General features: G+C 45.9%; 1 protein-coding gene across 2 annotated transcripts in view; it reads left to right on the top strand.

Moving 5' to 3' along the window:
* The window catches only part of Pburs (bursicon subunit partner of burs), a 63,774-nt gene extending 60,649 nt beyond the window's left edge, over nucleotides 1-3,125 (top strand). For both annotated transcript variants that reach the window (XM_037429607.2, XM_075877001.1), the window contains one exon: nucleotides 2,467-3,125. In XM_037429607.2, coding sequence (XP_037285504.2) covers nucleotides 2,467-2,625 — 159 coding nt within the window. In that variant the 3' untranslated portion in view covers nucleotides 2,626-3,125. The remainder of the gene's footprint in view (nucleotides 1-2,466) is intronic.
* Nucleotides 3,126-17,593: the final 14,468 nt, after the last annotated feature.

The following is a 17,593-nucleotide window of genomic DNA, read 5'->3' as shown; positions in this document are numbered from 1 at the left end:
TCGGTGTCTTTCAGTAAAAAATTTCAAAGATAATTGCAGTAATCATACAAGGCAGAATAAAGTGGTGGAAAGTTTTCAGAAACAATAGGCTTATTTTAGGCAAAGCCTTCACCTAAGCAAATTAGTAAAATTGCAAGGCAAAATGAACAAGACATAGCAGTTAAAATTTTCTAACACATTGAGTTAGATTGTTCTATGCTTCTGACAAATTAGTTGTTCCCTGTCAAAACAGAGAGGTATTCAAACACTGTGTTGGGTTTCACCGCTTATTTACACTGTATTTTCGAAAACAAAGGCATTCGACTTTTTTACTGAACCCAGGTTGAAGGATGTTAGAGGGTAGGGCTAAGTCGATCAGTGACTGAAATATTTAGGAGCATCATAATTTTTTATCCAAGACGGGCAGTTACGCGCGCATTGACAAACCAACAGTGTCGTTATGTTTTCTTTCAGTTTATTACACTCCACGTGCATTATAAGGGCACCAAGATTGTAACAGGGTGTGATATGTTTACGAGATTTATTTGTGAATACTGACCTACTTCGCTTAGTAAACAAATCGAAAGCACAGAAAGGGTCAGAAAAGCTCGTGGAATAACGAGGTTTGTTAATGAATACACATCAGCGTAATTTTATAGCCAGCAATAAACAACATCGTCATTCACCCAACGCTAGGCGTACGATTCATAAGCACGTGAGCGAGGGGGCAGGAGGGAGGCAGAGGGGGCGCCAAGTCTGCTCCCTCCCTTCACTCAACATTATTTGTCCCGCGATCTTTTAAATGTGCAAGGCTATGAGCAAGTTGGTTTTTCACAATATTAGCGGCCGTGTGCTGACGATGCTGTTTGCTCTTCATCCTCACCTTTGAAAGTTAGTGACCGAAGACATAGTGCTGTGGGCAGCTCGTCATTTCTTCATTTCGAATTTATCCACATCAAAGATTATTTTCGAAATAGACACACCGTGGGAGGAAGGGTGGTGGTGTGTTTAGGCTGCCTTCATCCACTCGCAAACGCCCATGGTGAAAGCTATGTCTATCAGACGCGAGAAATGTGAAAAGAAGGCTTACTGTCATTCATAGTAAAGGTAGGTTTCGTAGGGGAGCAAGAAACGCATTTGAACAATGAAAGGACGAGTGAGGTAAAGCTGATACACCGGAACACTAACGCGATAGAGTTGCAAAGGTTGAAAAAAGGTGAGGGAAAGAATCCAAGCAAGCAAGATGACAACGTGGTGACGATGAAAGAAAACTGTTAAGATGGGCAGTCATTGTATTAGCAACGATTTCAGAACATTATTATTTGACAATTATTCTGGCAGTACGACTGTCTAATTCAGAAAAAAACAGTCTTGAAATATAATACCCAGTGAAAAAAAGCAGATGAAAGAGAGCCAAGATGACACGAGTCTTAAAAAAAACCACGTCAGAGATTCGCGCTCGCATGTATATTTTTCGTTAATAACATATGTACTTCGTTCAACATGTGACTTCAATGACTACGCTGCGCCCTGTCTATCCCGTTTTAATGAATGTGTTCATCGATAAGTAATATTAGGTGGTGTAGAGTACCGTACTTCCACGGAAGCGTTCATGCTGCCCGTGCAAAGAGGACGCTGTTAATTATAGTATCAAGGGCTGAAAGCAAGTCAAAACGAATGCATGAGAGCAAGAATTTTAGTATTTTGTTTGTAGAGCAAAGGTCTCGTGCTGTGACTTCTGCTTCTTTTGTTGCATGGTTTCCAAACGTCTCTAGCGATATCGTCAATTTTAATGAATGATAAAAAAGTGCCTCCACTTGGCAGCAAGCATAATTGGTGCAACCATAAATTCTCTGCGTAAGCTATCCGTCGTCTAATGTAACAACATATGCATACTTCAATTCTCGCGGCAACAACATAATGCCAACTGCCTTTTAATGAACGAGTGCAAACGATTGCAACAGAGAGGTAATGTATGAACTATTAAGAAGATATTTTGGTAACAAATAACTGGTGGTCAAAATAGCCTTGGTGTGGCGCATCAGTACACATCTGACGACGTCGCATAGTTTCTACAGCACGGATCAGCCAGTATAATAAGTATAGGTCAAATTGTATGGGTAAATACTATGCTCCGTGGAGTGTATAGCGAGTATAAGACTAAAGAGGTAACATGGTGAAGTGCTGTCAGAGGTATGTGCCCAACATTGTGAGTGGTCATGCACGCCGCTGACTTCATAGTGAATGTTCTGTTTTTTTTTTGGTTGGAGTTTTCATTGGAACGATCCTTGGATTTCGCAGTTTTTACTGCGGGCCCCTGTCATCATGTACACAATGATGATGAAATAAACGTATTATTATTATTATTATTATTATTATTATTATTATCATACACATCTTAATCTGAATCAACGATTAGAGATCAATAATTTGTCGGCGCTACGTCAACAACCGCCGAGCATACTCCTTCGATGCCTCTTTTTGCAGGAGTGCAACTGCTGCCGCGAGACATACATGAACCGACGCGAGATTCAGCTGCAAGATTGCTTTGACCCCAATGGACAGAAGCTCTATGGAGCTGACGGCAGCATGACTATATTTCTTGAAGAGCCCCAAGACTGTTCCTGTCACAAATGCGGAGGTTGATGCAAGAAAAGCGTGGTTTCCCGAAGCGCACTTCAAATGATCGAATAACGCGCGATATAGTGCTTAACGCAGTCACTGTTAGCACAAGCTTGCTACGTGCTTAGTGTCACATACTGATGCTAGCCGCCCTGATTGCAATGACATGATAGAACGAATATGATCACTTTTTTATTGATTCAAAAAAGTGATGCTCATCGCAATGTAGTGGTTTTTATTTAGCTCAAGATATCTTTCATTGATGTTCAGTGACTTCTCAACTTGACATAATCCATGTAGCTTGCCAGTAAAAGTAAGAAAGAAACATCCAGACTCGCATCACCTACGTCTCGATATAATATGCTCAGTACCACTGCACATTAAAAATTGCTTACGGTGCAGTGAGCCTCAAATATTGCCAGACAGTCCACCTGATTTCAAGTGTCTAGTTGTCAGCAGCATGCTACCGTGATGTACTTTCATTTGTCAATGCGCGAAAAATAAACTTGTGATCTTTGAAATGATCTGTTGAGTTGTCCACAATCTCCCTGTGTACGTGCGATTAGGCTTAGGATCGCCTTGTCATCACACGGACGCTTTTGATGCCGTGCGGAGGAGGCCACGCGAAAGCCAACAGAAAAACAAGAAAAGAAAGTTGTGTGTGCTGATGACAACAAGGTAGCACGCGAAGCGTCTAACATCGAGAGTATGCGATGATAGCGACTAATTCGCTGCATCTCCTCGTCCAGTTCCACGGGTGTCTGTTACAACGCTTACGCGCTGCCGTGTCTGAACAGACATCGGGTGCCCTGTGAGAAGTGAAACGCTCGCGTTTTGTCAATGACCGTAGCTAGAAAAATAAACGTAATCTATTCATGGCTGTAAGCGATAATTCGTGTGCTATCTTTCCAAGTACAAGTAAACAACACTCCAGGTGCACCACATTCATGAAACTACGCAAAAAAATGATGCATGAAGTGTTTGACGGTGTGCCACCAATGTCTTCCACTGTTTACGGCGAGCAGATAACTTACACTTTAATGATGCTGTGCTGCTGCACTCCGGCATATTCCAGATTATAGTGGTGACCCTAAGACTGGATTGTAAAGCTAGACGCATGTTCCTTTCTTTAGAATAATCTTATTACAAAAACCAGGAGCTGTTGCTATGACTGCAGAAGTATTCAGCAGAATTATACAAGAGCAGTGATAAAATGGTATTGTGAGAGCTACGTCGCATGTTCCATGCATTACGGTATTTTGATAAAACCGTAATGCGATAACAATCATACGCTTACGCTAAGATGTGTGACCATGTAATAAAACGAGAGAAATTCACCGGGTGGGGTTTCCGTGCTATAGTGCTTCTCAGGAAACACGGGGCAGTTATTTAGTTCTGCGGTGTTTGCGTGAGCTAACATAAAATGAGTTTTAGCATGACGTAACATCACCACACGTGCAAAACAAACAGAAAAATAGAGAGATGGTTTTAGCGCGACCCTCATTTTGTCTTCGCGAAATCCTGAAATCAAAGTGAGCTAGGTGACGATAAAGACGACCCTCTGGCGTAGCAGACGTCCATGGAAAGCTTCTGCAAAGCAGCTTTGAATACTTGGAGAGTATAAAAAAAAGGAGCACGCGTTTGATGGAAGTGACAGTACAGTGTCTAGAAATATACTGCCTAGTGTGCTGAGCGCGCGCATTTTGTACGGGAGAAGGTGGCCCCGCATGTGATGACTGCACTCAGATGCCACAGGCGGCGCTGCGTGTCAAGAGGGTGCATGATTGCACGAAATTCCTGTCGTCCTGTTGCTGCCGGAGCCTCGCAACGCTTAAAATCAGTGTGTGATAGCTGCCATCTTATTTACTATGACGTTCGACGGCGCCGTATGTACACTGCAACACCCTGAGATGTTAAAAGCTAAGCGGCAATGCAAAGAAAAGACGTGTATTGTGCCACTGTGTCAAAAAAGTTATCTGTCACACAAGAAAAAGGTTCCTTGTTCCCCGCACTAACAAATCCAGCACGGTTTCCTGAATGAAAAAGTAGGATCAAAAGGCAAACAGAAGGCATACTCCGAAGGCTATCGTGTGAGAAAAGCATTCTGAGAGTGACTCCATCGAACTATCTTTTCGGACTAGGGTGCACGGTGTCGGGAACGAAATCGCCGTTTAAGCATTATTCAAAATATTAATGTTTATTTTAAAAAAATGAAAAGCACCTTTTCGAATTTCATTCACACACTTTATCTCCCTTTTCAACGTCGGACTCTCTTTCCAATGACGTTTTGAGTATCATATGCGGCGAGTGTCAGATTGTTTATTTACATGTTATCATTCTTTGTTTTCACTTGAATCCTAATGAAATGCAGGCTAAGATGCAAAAGTTTTTGGGTCTTCTGTCAAAATTCTTGCTCTCAAGAACCAAGCACATTTTAAAAACAACTCTTGTGTTTATATTGTGCATGGTATTTAAAATTATTTCTCATGTGTACTGCAACCACTTTGAGCACCTATCTACCTATCTATATGTTTATCTATCTATCTATCTACCTATCTATCTATCTATATATCTATCTATCTATCAAATCGCCCACGTTTGGGTGCCCTCACAATCACCCCCACCCCCTTAACGTAAGGTAAACCAAAATTAGTGTGGGTGGGTAAGATGGTTTGATGATTATGACTAGCTAGTCCTGACATGAACAATTTCACAATCCCGTCACGTACGCTACAAAACCCTTCTCGCCACATCTTTTTAAAGCGTGAGCGTTAAGGTGGCATTGACAACGTTGGCCCTACAAATGCAAATAATAAACGTTTGTGTCCTAGCAGAGGTATCGAAGCCAAGCAATCTGTGTGGAAACCAAGTATTCTACTACAGAGCCACACCAAGTCTTCGAAATACTTTGTAAGAAGAGCCAAATGTTTGTGAAACGCCGATGATGGTTCTATTGTTTACTATCCGATTTCTCGCATATATTTAGCGTGACTTCGTAATGTTTCACCTAATAAAAATTTACTACAGAGTCACCTTGCATAGCATTGGTTTCTAAGTTACGTGGGATCTGCCTCTTTTTTTTTTGCGGGCAGTAGCGGATGGCGAAACGTATGCCACAAAATCACCTTCATTTGCTATTTAAAAGCGCTAGTACAGTGAAAGCAATCGAGTAGTTCTTATACAATAAAGCATTATGTAAAAAACACTCCGAAAATGCTGGAAAATTGTTGGCCTTGCGCGTCTCGGCCTCCTGAAAGCTTCCCAGCGCTTGCGGGCGCAAGGATTGAACGCAAATGCACCTACTCGCACAGCAGCGCACCATGCGGGCGTTGGCGGCAGTCATCAGCTGCGGGGCCATCTCTTAGCCCGCGGTCAGTACACTAGGCAGTTTATTTCTAGGCACTGTAGTGACAGCCAGACACAAAACAAGATAATGTGCCTGTCCATTTCTGTCGTGCCGTGTTTGCGCACTTTTTTCGTGATTGTTCGTGATTCCTGGTCTGTACTTCTTAGGCTTGTCACAAGTGATGATGTCGAGTTAAGTTCAGGCCCGAGCTCGACTTCAGATGACAAACTTGAGCAGATTTTACAAACTTTGAAAGAGCACTTGAAGACGTCAGCTGATATGGAACGAGACGACAGATCAGTCCAAAAGGAAGTAAAAGAAAATAGCACTGCCATACAAAATATCGAAGACCGCCTAGCTAAACTCGACACCGATTGATTGATTGATTGATATGTGGGGTTTGACGTCCCAAAACCACCATATGATTATGAGAGACGCCGTAGTGGAGGGCTCCGGAAAGTTTGACCACCTGGGGTTCTTTAACGTGCACGCAAATCTGAGCACACGGGCCTACATCACTTCCGCCTCCATTGGAAATGCAGCCGCCGCAGCCAGGAGTCGAACCCGGAATCTGCGGGTCAGCAGCCGAGTACCTTAGCCACTAGACCACCGCGGCGGGGCTAAACTCGATTCCTCTCTTTCTAAAATTGATGACGCACACTATAGAGCAACCAAAATAAACGAGGTTTTTGCGGCACTATCTGGAATGGTTAACAAAATGGAAAATCAGCAGCGCATCAATATTCTTCGTATTTTAGGCCTGCATGAGCAAGATAAGGAAACGCAAGAAGACCTGGCCAAAGTGGTACGTGACAACGTTTTTTCAGTAATCGTTTTTTTTTTTTGCCTAACAGCGTAGAGCGCATGCGCCGAAATGGAAAAAGACAGTCGAGGGCGCGACTGGTTATTCCTCAATTATACGACTTCGAAAAAACTGCAAATTATGTGAAACTACAAATTTAAAGGCATACGCGTCTCAATCAGTGATGACTTTTCAAAGCACGTACTAGGTCGTAGAAAGAGCTATAGAGAAAGCGCCAGAGAAGACGAGTGGAATGTGGGTCCACCTGGTTTACGATAAGCTTTACGAAATATTTCGAATGATTGACGAGCCCACAAGCGCTCTAGGTTGCTGATTGGTTAAAAAAACGGTGGCCTGTGCTGTCATCACACGATCCGGTCGCTGGTCGTGAAACATGGCGCTCGGCTGAAACGACAAAGTGAGTGGCAAGACCTAGTCAACAGCCGCGTAAAAGAAGCTTATTTGGACTTTATTGCAATTAGCACTAGACTGAATGAGCATCGGCGGATATATTCATCTAAAGGCAGTAAGCCGGCGCAACCTTCCAGCCCTCCTCACTGGCTGCGATCGCCGAAGGAACCTGGCGGAAAGTTGTGTTTACGCGAAGTTCGGAGACCACTGATTTCGTGTGTTTCGTGCCATCGTTCGCTTCGATTTGGGAACCGGAACGTCAACATCTGCAGGTGTCATCTTCGGATGACACATACTTATCGCCAAACGTGTTCGATCGCTGCAAACAGCATTTGTGATTTGTATGCGTTCCGTGTTCGTGGTTCATTCGCGAGAAGTACTGGGTGATGACACAATCTGAGGTGATAAACTTTATTGCCGTTATTCGACATGTTCTGCGACGTGTACGCTGCGTTGCCGCTGGGAATATACTGTGGTGACCGTGTCGCATCCGAACGGCTTGATCGTAACCACAGTTGATGAAGTTTGCTCAGGAGATACCGGTCGGGGTATGAGCCTGCGGGGTATGAGTTATTTGCGGCGTGTGTGTGCTCTGAATCGTGCCGTACATGGGTGCTGTCACTGCAGCTTTAATGTTTATCTGGCATCTCGACACAAAAATTTCATGAAACTTTAATTTGCTGTCTAGGCCACATATGGGTTGTTTCAAGTTCTTTCTGCACTTTGCACGCTTTGCTATCATACAGTGTATTAGATATGTGCAAGATTGTTGGAGTCATAAATGACAACTTCAGGTAGCTTTTATGTCTAGCGCGTGAAAATAATACGCACAGAAAATTTCTAATAAGGGAATTTGTGAGGCGAAGCACTTGTCGATGGTCTTCAACCACAGAGAAGGCTTATGAATAGCCAAGTGAAAAAAAAAATCGGTGCAGTTCCTTAGGAATTTTTATGGTATAATCGAACGCTATATTGTCACAGGCTAAGTAGATGCCTGAGGATGACGACGACGAAGTGCTCAACGTGAACGTGCTCGGACTGCAGCAGCGCTGTACGCATTAGCTCGCCAGTATATTCGCTAGTACGCATTTGCTCGCCTGTGTATACTTTATTCCCCGTAACATCATTGGTGGAAGGTGCGGGGTACCACTCGCTATACAGCCCAACGAGCTGGATCTTCGCAGCGGATGGCGCATTGCAGTACCACGATGACTGACCAGGCTACTCAATGTCAACAAGATCCGTCTGCCCCGCAGCCAATCGTTGTGGTGCAACCTCGTGACCCAGGCCCATTCAACGGCACAAGTGGCATAGACGTCGATGACTGGCTGGTTCAATATGAGCGCGTCAGCAGCAGCAACCATTGGGATCCGGCGCTTATGTTGGCGAACATCACCTCCTACTTGCATGGCAAGGCAAAACTCTGGCTAGCTGGGACGTCTGTAAGCAGAAATTGCGCTATCTATTTGGGAAACCCATCGGACGTCAAGTGGCCGCAAAGAAAGAGCTTGCGACTCGTGCCAAGACATCCCCAGAGCCGTAAATCGCGTACATCCAGGACGTGTTGGCTTTGTGCCGCAAGGTCGACAAAGACATGCTCGACGAGGACAAAGTCGGACACATCCTGAAAGGAATTGCGGATGACGCCTTCAATTTTCTTCTGTGCAAGGACTGCTCGACGGTGGAGTCGGTCATCGAAGCATGTCGTCGCTTCGAACAGGCAAAAAGTAGGCGCATAGTTCACCGATTTGACCGCCTTCTTAACACGGCGGCTACGTCCTCTTGCGAAGATTTGCCCACACTGCACCAACCACCAGCGCCAGAAAACGTCACCAGAATAGTCCGTCGGGAACTCGAGGCTATGGCTCCCGCTATGTCTAGCGTCAGCGCGCCAGGACACAACCTCGATGCTGTTTCAATGATACAGGCCGTGGTTCGCCAAGAGATCGCGAACATGGGCATTTTGCCACCGCATCGAAATGCCCCTGCTACTTCCAGCTCGGCTCCAGTCCTTGCGGCTGCCACTCCGAACCATACGTTCGCGCCATGACGAAACCCAGCTGAATGGCGCACTCATGATGATCGGCCCATATGTTTTACGTGCCATCTGATAGGACACATCACTCGCCATTGCCGCAGCCGTTAGACCTCATCACCTCGACCGAGCTTCTATGATTGGCGGCCTCGCTCTGAACGTGCACCTTATGCCCCGTCCTACCGTGCTGAGACAGGTGCAGAGCATAATCCAGAACGTCGGACCAGCCGCTCGCCATCGCCCGTGCGTCGCCAGTCCCGGACACCTCAACCCCACCGTTCTCGGTCTCCCTAAGACCTTCGCTCGGAAAACTAGCCGGTGTAGCCCGCGGAGGTGAAGCAGCTTACACGACTCGGACTGCAAATCCTCTGATCACTCCCGACGAGCGGTGCAACCTTCTTACAATTCTCGTTGACGGTTTACCTATAACTGCTCCTATTGATACCGATGCACAAATATCTGTGATGAGCTCAGACCTCCGCCACCGCCTTCAAAAAGTTCTGACGCCTGCGATTGCACAACCGTTCGTACAGCGGATGGGAGTACTCCTGCTGTGCCTGGAATGTGCACTGCGCGATTAACAATTTCTGAGCATCAAACTTCAGTTCTGTTCGCTGTACTGGAAAATTGCCCTCATGACCTGATCCTTAGACTCGACTTTCTGACTTCACACGCTGCGCTGATTGACTGTTCCAAAGGTCTTCTTCGGCTCGAACTACCATCCTTTTCGGAGACCGTCTCTACCAGCCCACCTCCTCTACGCTCTGTCGATTTCCTCAGACTTCCGCCGCAAGCCGCAGTCCAAGTCCCACTCTCGCCATATCCTGCAGTGCCCGATGGTGAATATGTTGCTGCCCCAATTTCTGACGTCGCCATGACACGCAATGTTGCACTCCCCAACACGGTGGTTACCGTTAAGGACAACCGAACTTCATTTCCCGTCCTCAATTTTGGCTTTTCAGCGCAAGTTATTCCTCGCGGCATGTCACTTGCGCATCTGACACCATTGGTCGACCACACAGTTTCCGCCCTAACCACCGATTCGCCACCACATTTTTCATCAACGTCGTTCTCGTCACGTTCCTGTTCCAACCTTTTCAAGCCAATGCTATCTGACAAGCTCACCTCTGAACAAGTCTCTGCTTTCTGCCGTGTGCTTGCTTCTTATCAGGACATCTTTGACTTCGGCGACCGCAATTTGGGCCAGACATCCGTGGTAACCCATCGCATTGACACCGGTGACGCTCGACCCATTCGCCGACGACCCTACCGTGTGTCAGCCCCGGAGCGTGCTATTATACAGCGAAAAGTCGATAAAATGCTTGATAAGGGCATAATCGAACCCTCATCTAGTCCCTGGTCCTCACCCGTTGTACTTGTTAAAAAAAAGGACAATAGCTGGAGATTCTGTGTTGATTACCGCCATCTCAACCATATTACCAAGAAAGATGTCTATCCCCTACCGCGCATAGATGATGCACTCGATTGCTTGCACGGCGCCAAATATTTCCCTTCAATAGACCTTCGCTCAGGCTACTGGCAGATCGCTGTGGACGACAAAGACAGAGTGAAGACGGCCTTCGTGACTCCTGATGGACTTTATCAGTTCAAGATGATGCCTTTTGGATTATGCAATGCCCCCGCGACATTTGAGCGCATAATGGACTCTCTCCTTCGAGGCATGAAGTGGACCATCTGCCTCTGCTATCTTGACGACGTTATTGTTTTTTCGACTACTTTAGATGACCATCTTACCCGTCTGTCCACAGTGCTTCATGTTTTTCGACGTGCCAACTTACAGCTTAACTCGTCCAAATGTCGCTTTGGGCAACGCCAAATATGCGTACTCGGCCATCTTGTTGACGCTGCGGGCGTTCAACCAGACCCTGCGAAAGTCCGAGCAGTTCGCGACTTCCCCACACTCGCTCAGCCTAGGACGTTCGAAGTTTTCTGGGACTGTGCTCCTATTTCCGTCGTTTTGTCGAGAAGTTTGCTGAAGTAGCCCGTCCTCTAACCTGCCTCCTCAAAACGGATGTCGCATTCACCTGGGGCCAACAGCAAGCAAACGCCTTGTCGTCGCTCGTTGACATTCTCACCTATCCACCAGTCCTAGCACACTTCGATCCATCTGCCGCCACGGAGCTTCGTACTGACGCTAGTGGCCACAGCATAAGCGCAGTGCTGGCGCAGCGGCAACAAGGCATGCACCGCGTCGTCGCGTATGCAAGCCGACTGTTGTCGTGCTCGGAACAAAATTATTCAATCACAGAACGCGAGTGCTTAGCTCTCGTCTGGGCCATTGCGAAATTCTGACCGTACCTGTATGGCCGACCATTCTCAGTTATTACGGACCACCATGCGCTTTGCTGGCTCTCCTCACTCAAGGACCCTACGGGACGTCTGGTCGCTGGGCACTGCGCTTACAAGAGTACACTTTTTCCGTATCCTATAAATCCGGACAACTTCAAAAGGATGCCGACTGCTTGTCCCGTTACCCAGTCGATCCCCCTGACGCGAGGGAAGATGAGCAAGAGGCCCTCGTTCTTTCAAACACCTACTTCACCGACATAGCTGCTGAACAACGCCGCGACCCCTCTTTGCGTGCTATTGTCAATGGTCTACACTCTCCCCACCCTGACCACTCTTTACAACTGTCCGTTCTTCACAACGACATTTTGCACCACCACAACGCCCGCCCTGATGGTGCTGAGCTTTCACTCGTTGTTCCTGTGCATCTTCGCTCAGACGTTTTGGCCCAGCTGCATGATGCCCCCTCCGCTGGACACCTAGGGGTGTCACGCAAGTATGACCGCATTCGCCGCCGATTCTTTTGGCCTGGCCTCTACCATTCTGTGCTGCAGTACGTTGCGGCATGCGACCTCTGCCAGCGCCGCTAGACGCCTGCTCTGAGACCTGCTGGTACCCTCCAGCCCATTGAAGTACCAGATGAGTCATTTTTCCGTGTCAGCCTCGATCTTCTAGGACCCTTTCCCGTGTCGGCCACCGGTAATAAGTGGATTGCTATTGCTACCGACTACACAACGCGGTATGCCGTTACACGCACCCTCCTCACCAGCTGCGCTACTGATGTAGCCGATTTCATTCTTCATGACATCAATCTGCGTCATGGTGCTCCTCGTCAGTTGATCACCGACCGCGGCAGCTGTTTTCTAACTAAAGTAGTCGACGAGCTCCTGCGATCCTGCTCTACCCACCACAAGTTCACTACAGCATACAATCCGCAAACCAATGGCCTCACGGAACGCCTCAACTGCACCCTGACGAATATGTTAGCGATGTACGTCTCCAAGGATCACAAAGATTGGGACATCCACTTACCTTTCGTTGTCTTCGCATACAACAGTTCACGTCATGATACAGCTGGATTTTCCCCTTTTTACCTACTGTTTGGTAGGTAAACTATGACGCCCCCTCATCGACTGCTTATGCTCGAGATGCCCTGGCCCGAGCTGTCATTGCCCGCCAAGTCGCCCGGGATCGTTTATGTGCCTCGCAGCTTAACCAAAAGAGTGCTTACGATCGCCGCCACCACGACGTACAGTACTCTCCGGGCTCACTCGTTTTGCTGTGGTTACCATCACGTCGTGTTGGTCTCTGCGAAAAACTAATGTCCCGTTACGTTGGCCCCTACCGCGTCATACGCAGGGTCACCAGTGTGACCTATGAGATAGCTCCACTCCATACCACGTCAGTACCAGCTTCAGTCCCGACCGATATAGTGCACGTCTCACGGCTTAAATCTTACTACTCACGCCTCGAGACTTGATCGCACCGGGACGGTGCTTCTGCCGCCGGCGGGTAATGTCACGGGCTAAGTAGATGCCTGAGGATGACGACGACGAAGTGCTGAACGTGAACGTGCTCGGACAGCAGCAGCGTTGTACGCATTAGCTCGCCAGTATACTCACCAGTACGCATTTGCTCGCCAGTGTATACTTTATTCCCCGTAACAATATGAATACAGTAAACATTTAGCGTATCTAACCAAAATTATGAGTACAATTTAAAGTCTGCTAACATACAACTGTCAAAACAACTTCTGTCAAACTTTCATGGCAGAAGGGTTTCTTGAAGGGCCAGTTAATACATGAGGCATAAGGGAACAGCGCGAAAATCAGGACGAAAAAAGAATGAACACACGACCAAGCACTTGTGTCATGCGTTCATTCTTTCTCCGTCTGGTTTTTTGCACGGTTTTCTTCAGTTATGCTGATAGTTAGTTATGGTGCTAAAGGCAACCGAGTTAGCCAAATTGAAGCTTTTCAGTACCTTGCAGACAGGCTTTTGCTCCTTCTGTTGTTATTGGCATACCTTATACCCATGAACCTTTCATTTATTGCAAGCAAAATTGACCCCTATAAACCAAACACATTTTTGGAGGCTCCTCCCAGTACTTTTTGATTGCCAATTTTGTTTGCACGTGGTGCTGGGTACTCTGTCCTTAAACTACTCATACGAGCAAAATATTCTCATGAGCAATTTTGCGCTGCCGCTAATAGGCTGAAATAAGGGCACTGGCAATAGACGTCTTCAAGTGTGCTCGACTTGAAACATGACGCACAAAAGTGGTGACTGAGCATGAGCTGGGGCCTAATCACTATCTGCATAAAAGATTGTAATATAATTGTTATTGTGATTTGAGGGCGAGAGTTTATCAGGATTTGTGAAATTATCTATCGAAACACAGCAAGGCAGTGCCAGGTTTTGGTTGTAATAAGAAACATGCAAAGGCACAAAGTGTGCCTTGTACGTGAGTGTCATGTGCTGTCGATTGCGCGTGTTTCATGACATTGTTAACTTCAAAAGTAATTCCATACAGGTGTAATCTACATATGACTCATGTTAAATGAACACAAACGTGGAACATGTTGAATTGCTGTGTTCAGCTTATTCCATTTTTTGTGCGTTCGGTGTCCAGAGTACACAGGAAAATTCAATAGTTTCATTGCCTCTTCATCGCGGCCATGCATGTTTTATTGTTTGTGAGCTAATTTGCTGTTCGTTTTGCCCTAAGGTGAGGGCATAGTTTTCGAGGAACCGATATTGTCTTTTGACGTATATTTGCAGTGGTTTGCAGCAGCTTTAGGTGTTGTTTTATATGTTGTGCATCGTGAAATGTGTTTATCTTACTAATTAAACATGCAAGCATACGTCACGTGTTGTTGAACAAGCCATAACAGCGGGATTTATCTGCTTCTCTCACGTACTATCTGTTTGAAAAGTTAGCTACCTGTTTGGTTCTTCAGGTATATCTTTTAATGACGGGAAACTACAAAGTGGCTTGAATTGCGTATGCTGACAGGTCTACACACTACTTGTAGGTGTGTTTTATATTGAATCTTGGACACCTTCATTTTTATTTGTGGACGCCAATTTGAACTGCACGATATGCATGCGTATGGTTTTGTGTTCAGAGTGGAATCATAACTTCTCGGTTCTTGCAGGTGCATAATTTGAGTACAGGCATTTGTGATAGCAGATGGCTTGTGAACACATATTTGGTGAGGAATGTGATGTTTATTTTGATGTTTCACATTTCTTTGTGTTCTGATAGAAAGCCATGTTTATGTAAGCATTCAATTAGGTCATTCGAATAGCTGGGCTACAACCCTTATTTTGAGAACACAATCAGGCATGTTCGGATGATTGCAGTCATAAAGAGCCCAACCTAGACAGTCGTTTCATGGAAATTTTGTACATTTATTAGCTATTGATTGCGGATAATGCAGCAGCTGAACTCGTAAAGTATAAATGAAGAGTTTGTTGTACAAATGTGAGCCCGCAATATAACATATAATGTGGGACATTATGCGCGAACCCCACAGTATATTTATAATGCACTGTAAGGGGATATTGTGGATTAGTCTTTTTGTGTTCTTTACCATAAACAAAACATTAACCTAAATTAGGTGCTATAGTGAGCGCTATGGCAGAGAACGTGGAAATGTGTGGCAATAGCCTCAAACACGCTGCTGCGTGGTTGAGGCTATTGCATGCACGCTGTTGCATGGAAACAATGAAAAGGGTGTAAAATCTGAAGACTTCGTTCGTAGCTGAACGGGCTTTTAGAATAAATGCGCCTGGAGAAATCAAGCAGTGCGTCACAACGCTGCCGTTTATTCCAGTGAAAAGGTGCCAAGATTCTTGTGCCACGCCCCTTCTTAGTTTTTCTGTTCTTGTAGCGCACGTTGTGTTCACTGTTTTAACAAAGGACACCATGGCTCCACTAAACGTAGCCACTGCCGCCTTGCTAATGCTGAAACAAAACAGCAGCTGATTGTATCACTAGCTGCTCGTGACTTTAATAGAATAGTCAAGCATACGGCAAAAACAGCTATTTCTCTGTTTATCCACTCGTGTTCTCTCTCATACTGTTCACAATAGTATACTGGCGCTCTCGCTCTCTGTCCTCATTAAATTGCAGGCGCAATCAGCAGGAATCAGACCCGTTCCCTTATGCTTAGGAGCACAACACTTTGCCTTCCAAGCTACCAAGACACCCACATTGGAGTGATGAGTACATTTGTCAAGAACCTGATGCGGCAAACAATTATTCTAGGTTTTCATTATTGCCTCACTGCACATTCCAGAACTACTTAAGTGTTTAAATACGTACTGTGCTTTATTCATCAAGCTTGTAGTCGGTGTCACCCCTTTTCCAACCACACTGGCAGAATACAAAAATAGCTATTTTTCCTTATTTCCACATTTGATTTCATAAGTATTTATACAACAAGCAAAATGATTTTGCTGAACGTGCAGAAGATTGATTTCACTACACTGCCCCACAGAGAGTGCCCCTACGTCTCCAGCCTTCAGTGCAGAAGATGTCCAGCTCAAATAAAAAAAATACGCCGGGACAAGCGAGCCAGTTCATAAAGTCAGTGGGGGTTTGCTTATATCTACCGCATGCACTGCCGGTAAACGTTAAAAATCAATGATAACCTTAATGAAAAAATTTAGAAAAAAAGGCTTTTTTGTGTAGATGGAGCCACATTATGAGCAGAACTGAAATTCGTCATTACACAAAGCTCTGCCATGCATGCATTTTCCTCTTCTCTTTATATACAGAGCTGAGGCCATTTTTTAATTTACAGTGGCCGGAATCCAGTCGTATCTCTATCAAAAACCACGCTTTGAGCGTATTTTAAAAAAAAATTTAGTGCACTATTTTGAACGTCAAAAAACTGGTATAGCTTATTCAAACTATCTTAAATGCGGCGTCCTAAACACTTCTTTCAGTGTGAATGAGGCCTTCTTGTTTTTCCTAGAAGATGTATAACTGTGTCGATGAGCTTAGCTCGTCATTGATAGGAAGTGGTGCTAAGTTCACTTGGGATCAAGTTTCTCAGCAGCTATTATTCTGAAGAGAGTTTTTCATCACATCCGTTTCTGTAGTACGGGATAAAATTAACTTTTATTGAAATGGCTTCATACCTACTCCCACTTCACAGTATTCGCTTACACTCGTACTCGTGTCTACATACTCACTCTTCACGCACTCATACTGACTCATGTCTTTTGAATGAGTGTGACTGAGCATACTGACCAGTCAGTATACAAAGTATAATGTAAATGCAAGGTCAAAAGCGGTATCAGTGTCGGTACAGAAGCAGCAAGAGCTAGCCGGATGTACGGGAAGCGTCGCAGCAGCAATCAGGCAGTCCTAGCTCGTGCTTCGCGCCCACGAGTCGATGTCGCTGCAGTAGTGGGCATTCCTCTTCACTACACTTCGTCCCCCGTCGGGAAAAGGAGCCATCCTGGTGACTCACGGTGAACAGAGTACGAGCGTGTCGTAATAAGGTTTCAGCCGCTGTACGTGAACAATTTCACGTCCCCGAAAGCGCCGGTCTGTGGATGGCGTAACGGGTTCGACGATGTAGTTAACTGGTGAAGTCTGCGAGACAATGCGGTAGGGTCCCTGGTATTTTGAAAAAAACTTCGAGGAAAGGCCTGTGGGCACAGCGGGAACCCAAAGCCACACATGAGTGTCCGGAACAAAGTTAGGGTACGGGTGGTTATCGTCACGCCGAGATTTTTGTCTCCATTGGTCGGTGGTTGTGAACGACTGGGCGAGCTTACGGCATTCTTCGGCGCGGCGGGCAGCTTCAGAGATGGGCGTAGACTCGGAGGAATCGGGGTGGTAGGGCAGAATGGTATCTAGTGAGGTGGAAGGGTCTCGGCCATATAACAGGAAAAATGGTGAAAAGCCCGTAGTCGCCTGTGGAGCAGTATTGTAGACGTATGTCACAAAAGGCAGAATGAGGTCCCAGTCGGAGTGGTCTGAGGCAACATACTTTGATATCATATCCCCCAGGATACGGTTGAATCTTTCCGTCAATCCATTCGTCTGCGGATGGTAGGCGGTGGTAGTCCG

This window comes from Rhipicephalus microplus, chromosome 1 (assembly GCF_043290135.1).
Source record: "Rhipicephalus microplus isolate Deutch F79 chromosome 1, USDA_Rmic, whole genome shotgun sequence".
Classification (NCBI taxonomy): Eukaryota; Metazoa; Arthropoda; class Arachnida; order Ixodida; family Ixodidae; genus Rhipicephalus; species Rhipicephalus microplus.
The sequence above is the reverse complement of the archived record's forward strand: the minus strand, read 5'-3'. Positions and strand labels throughout refer to the sequence as shown.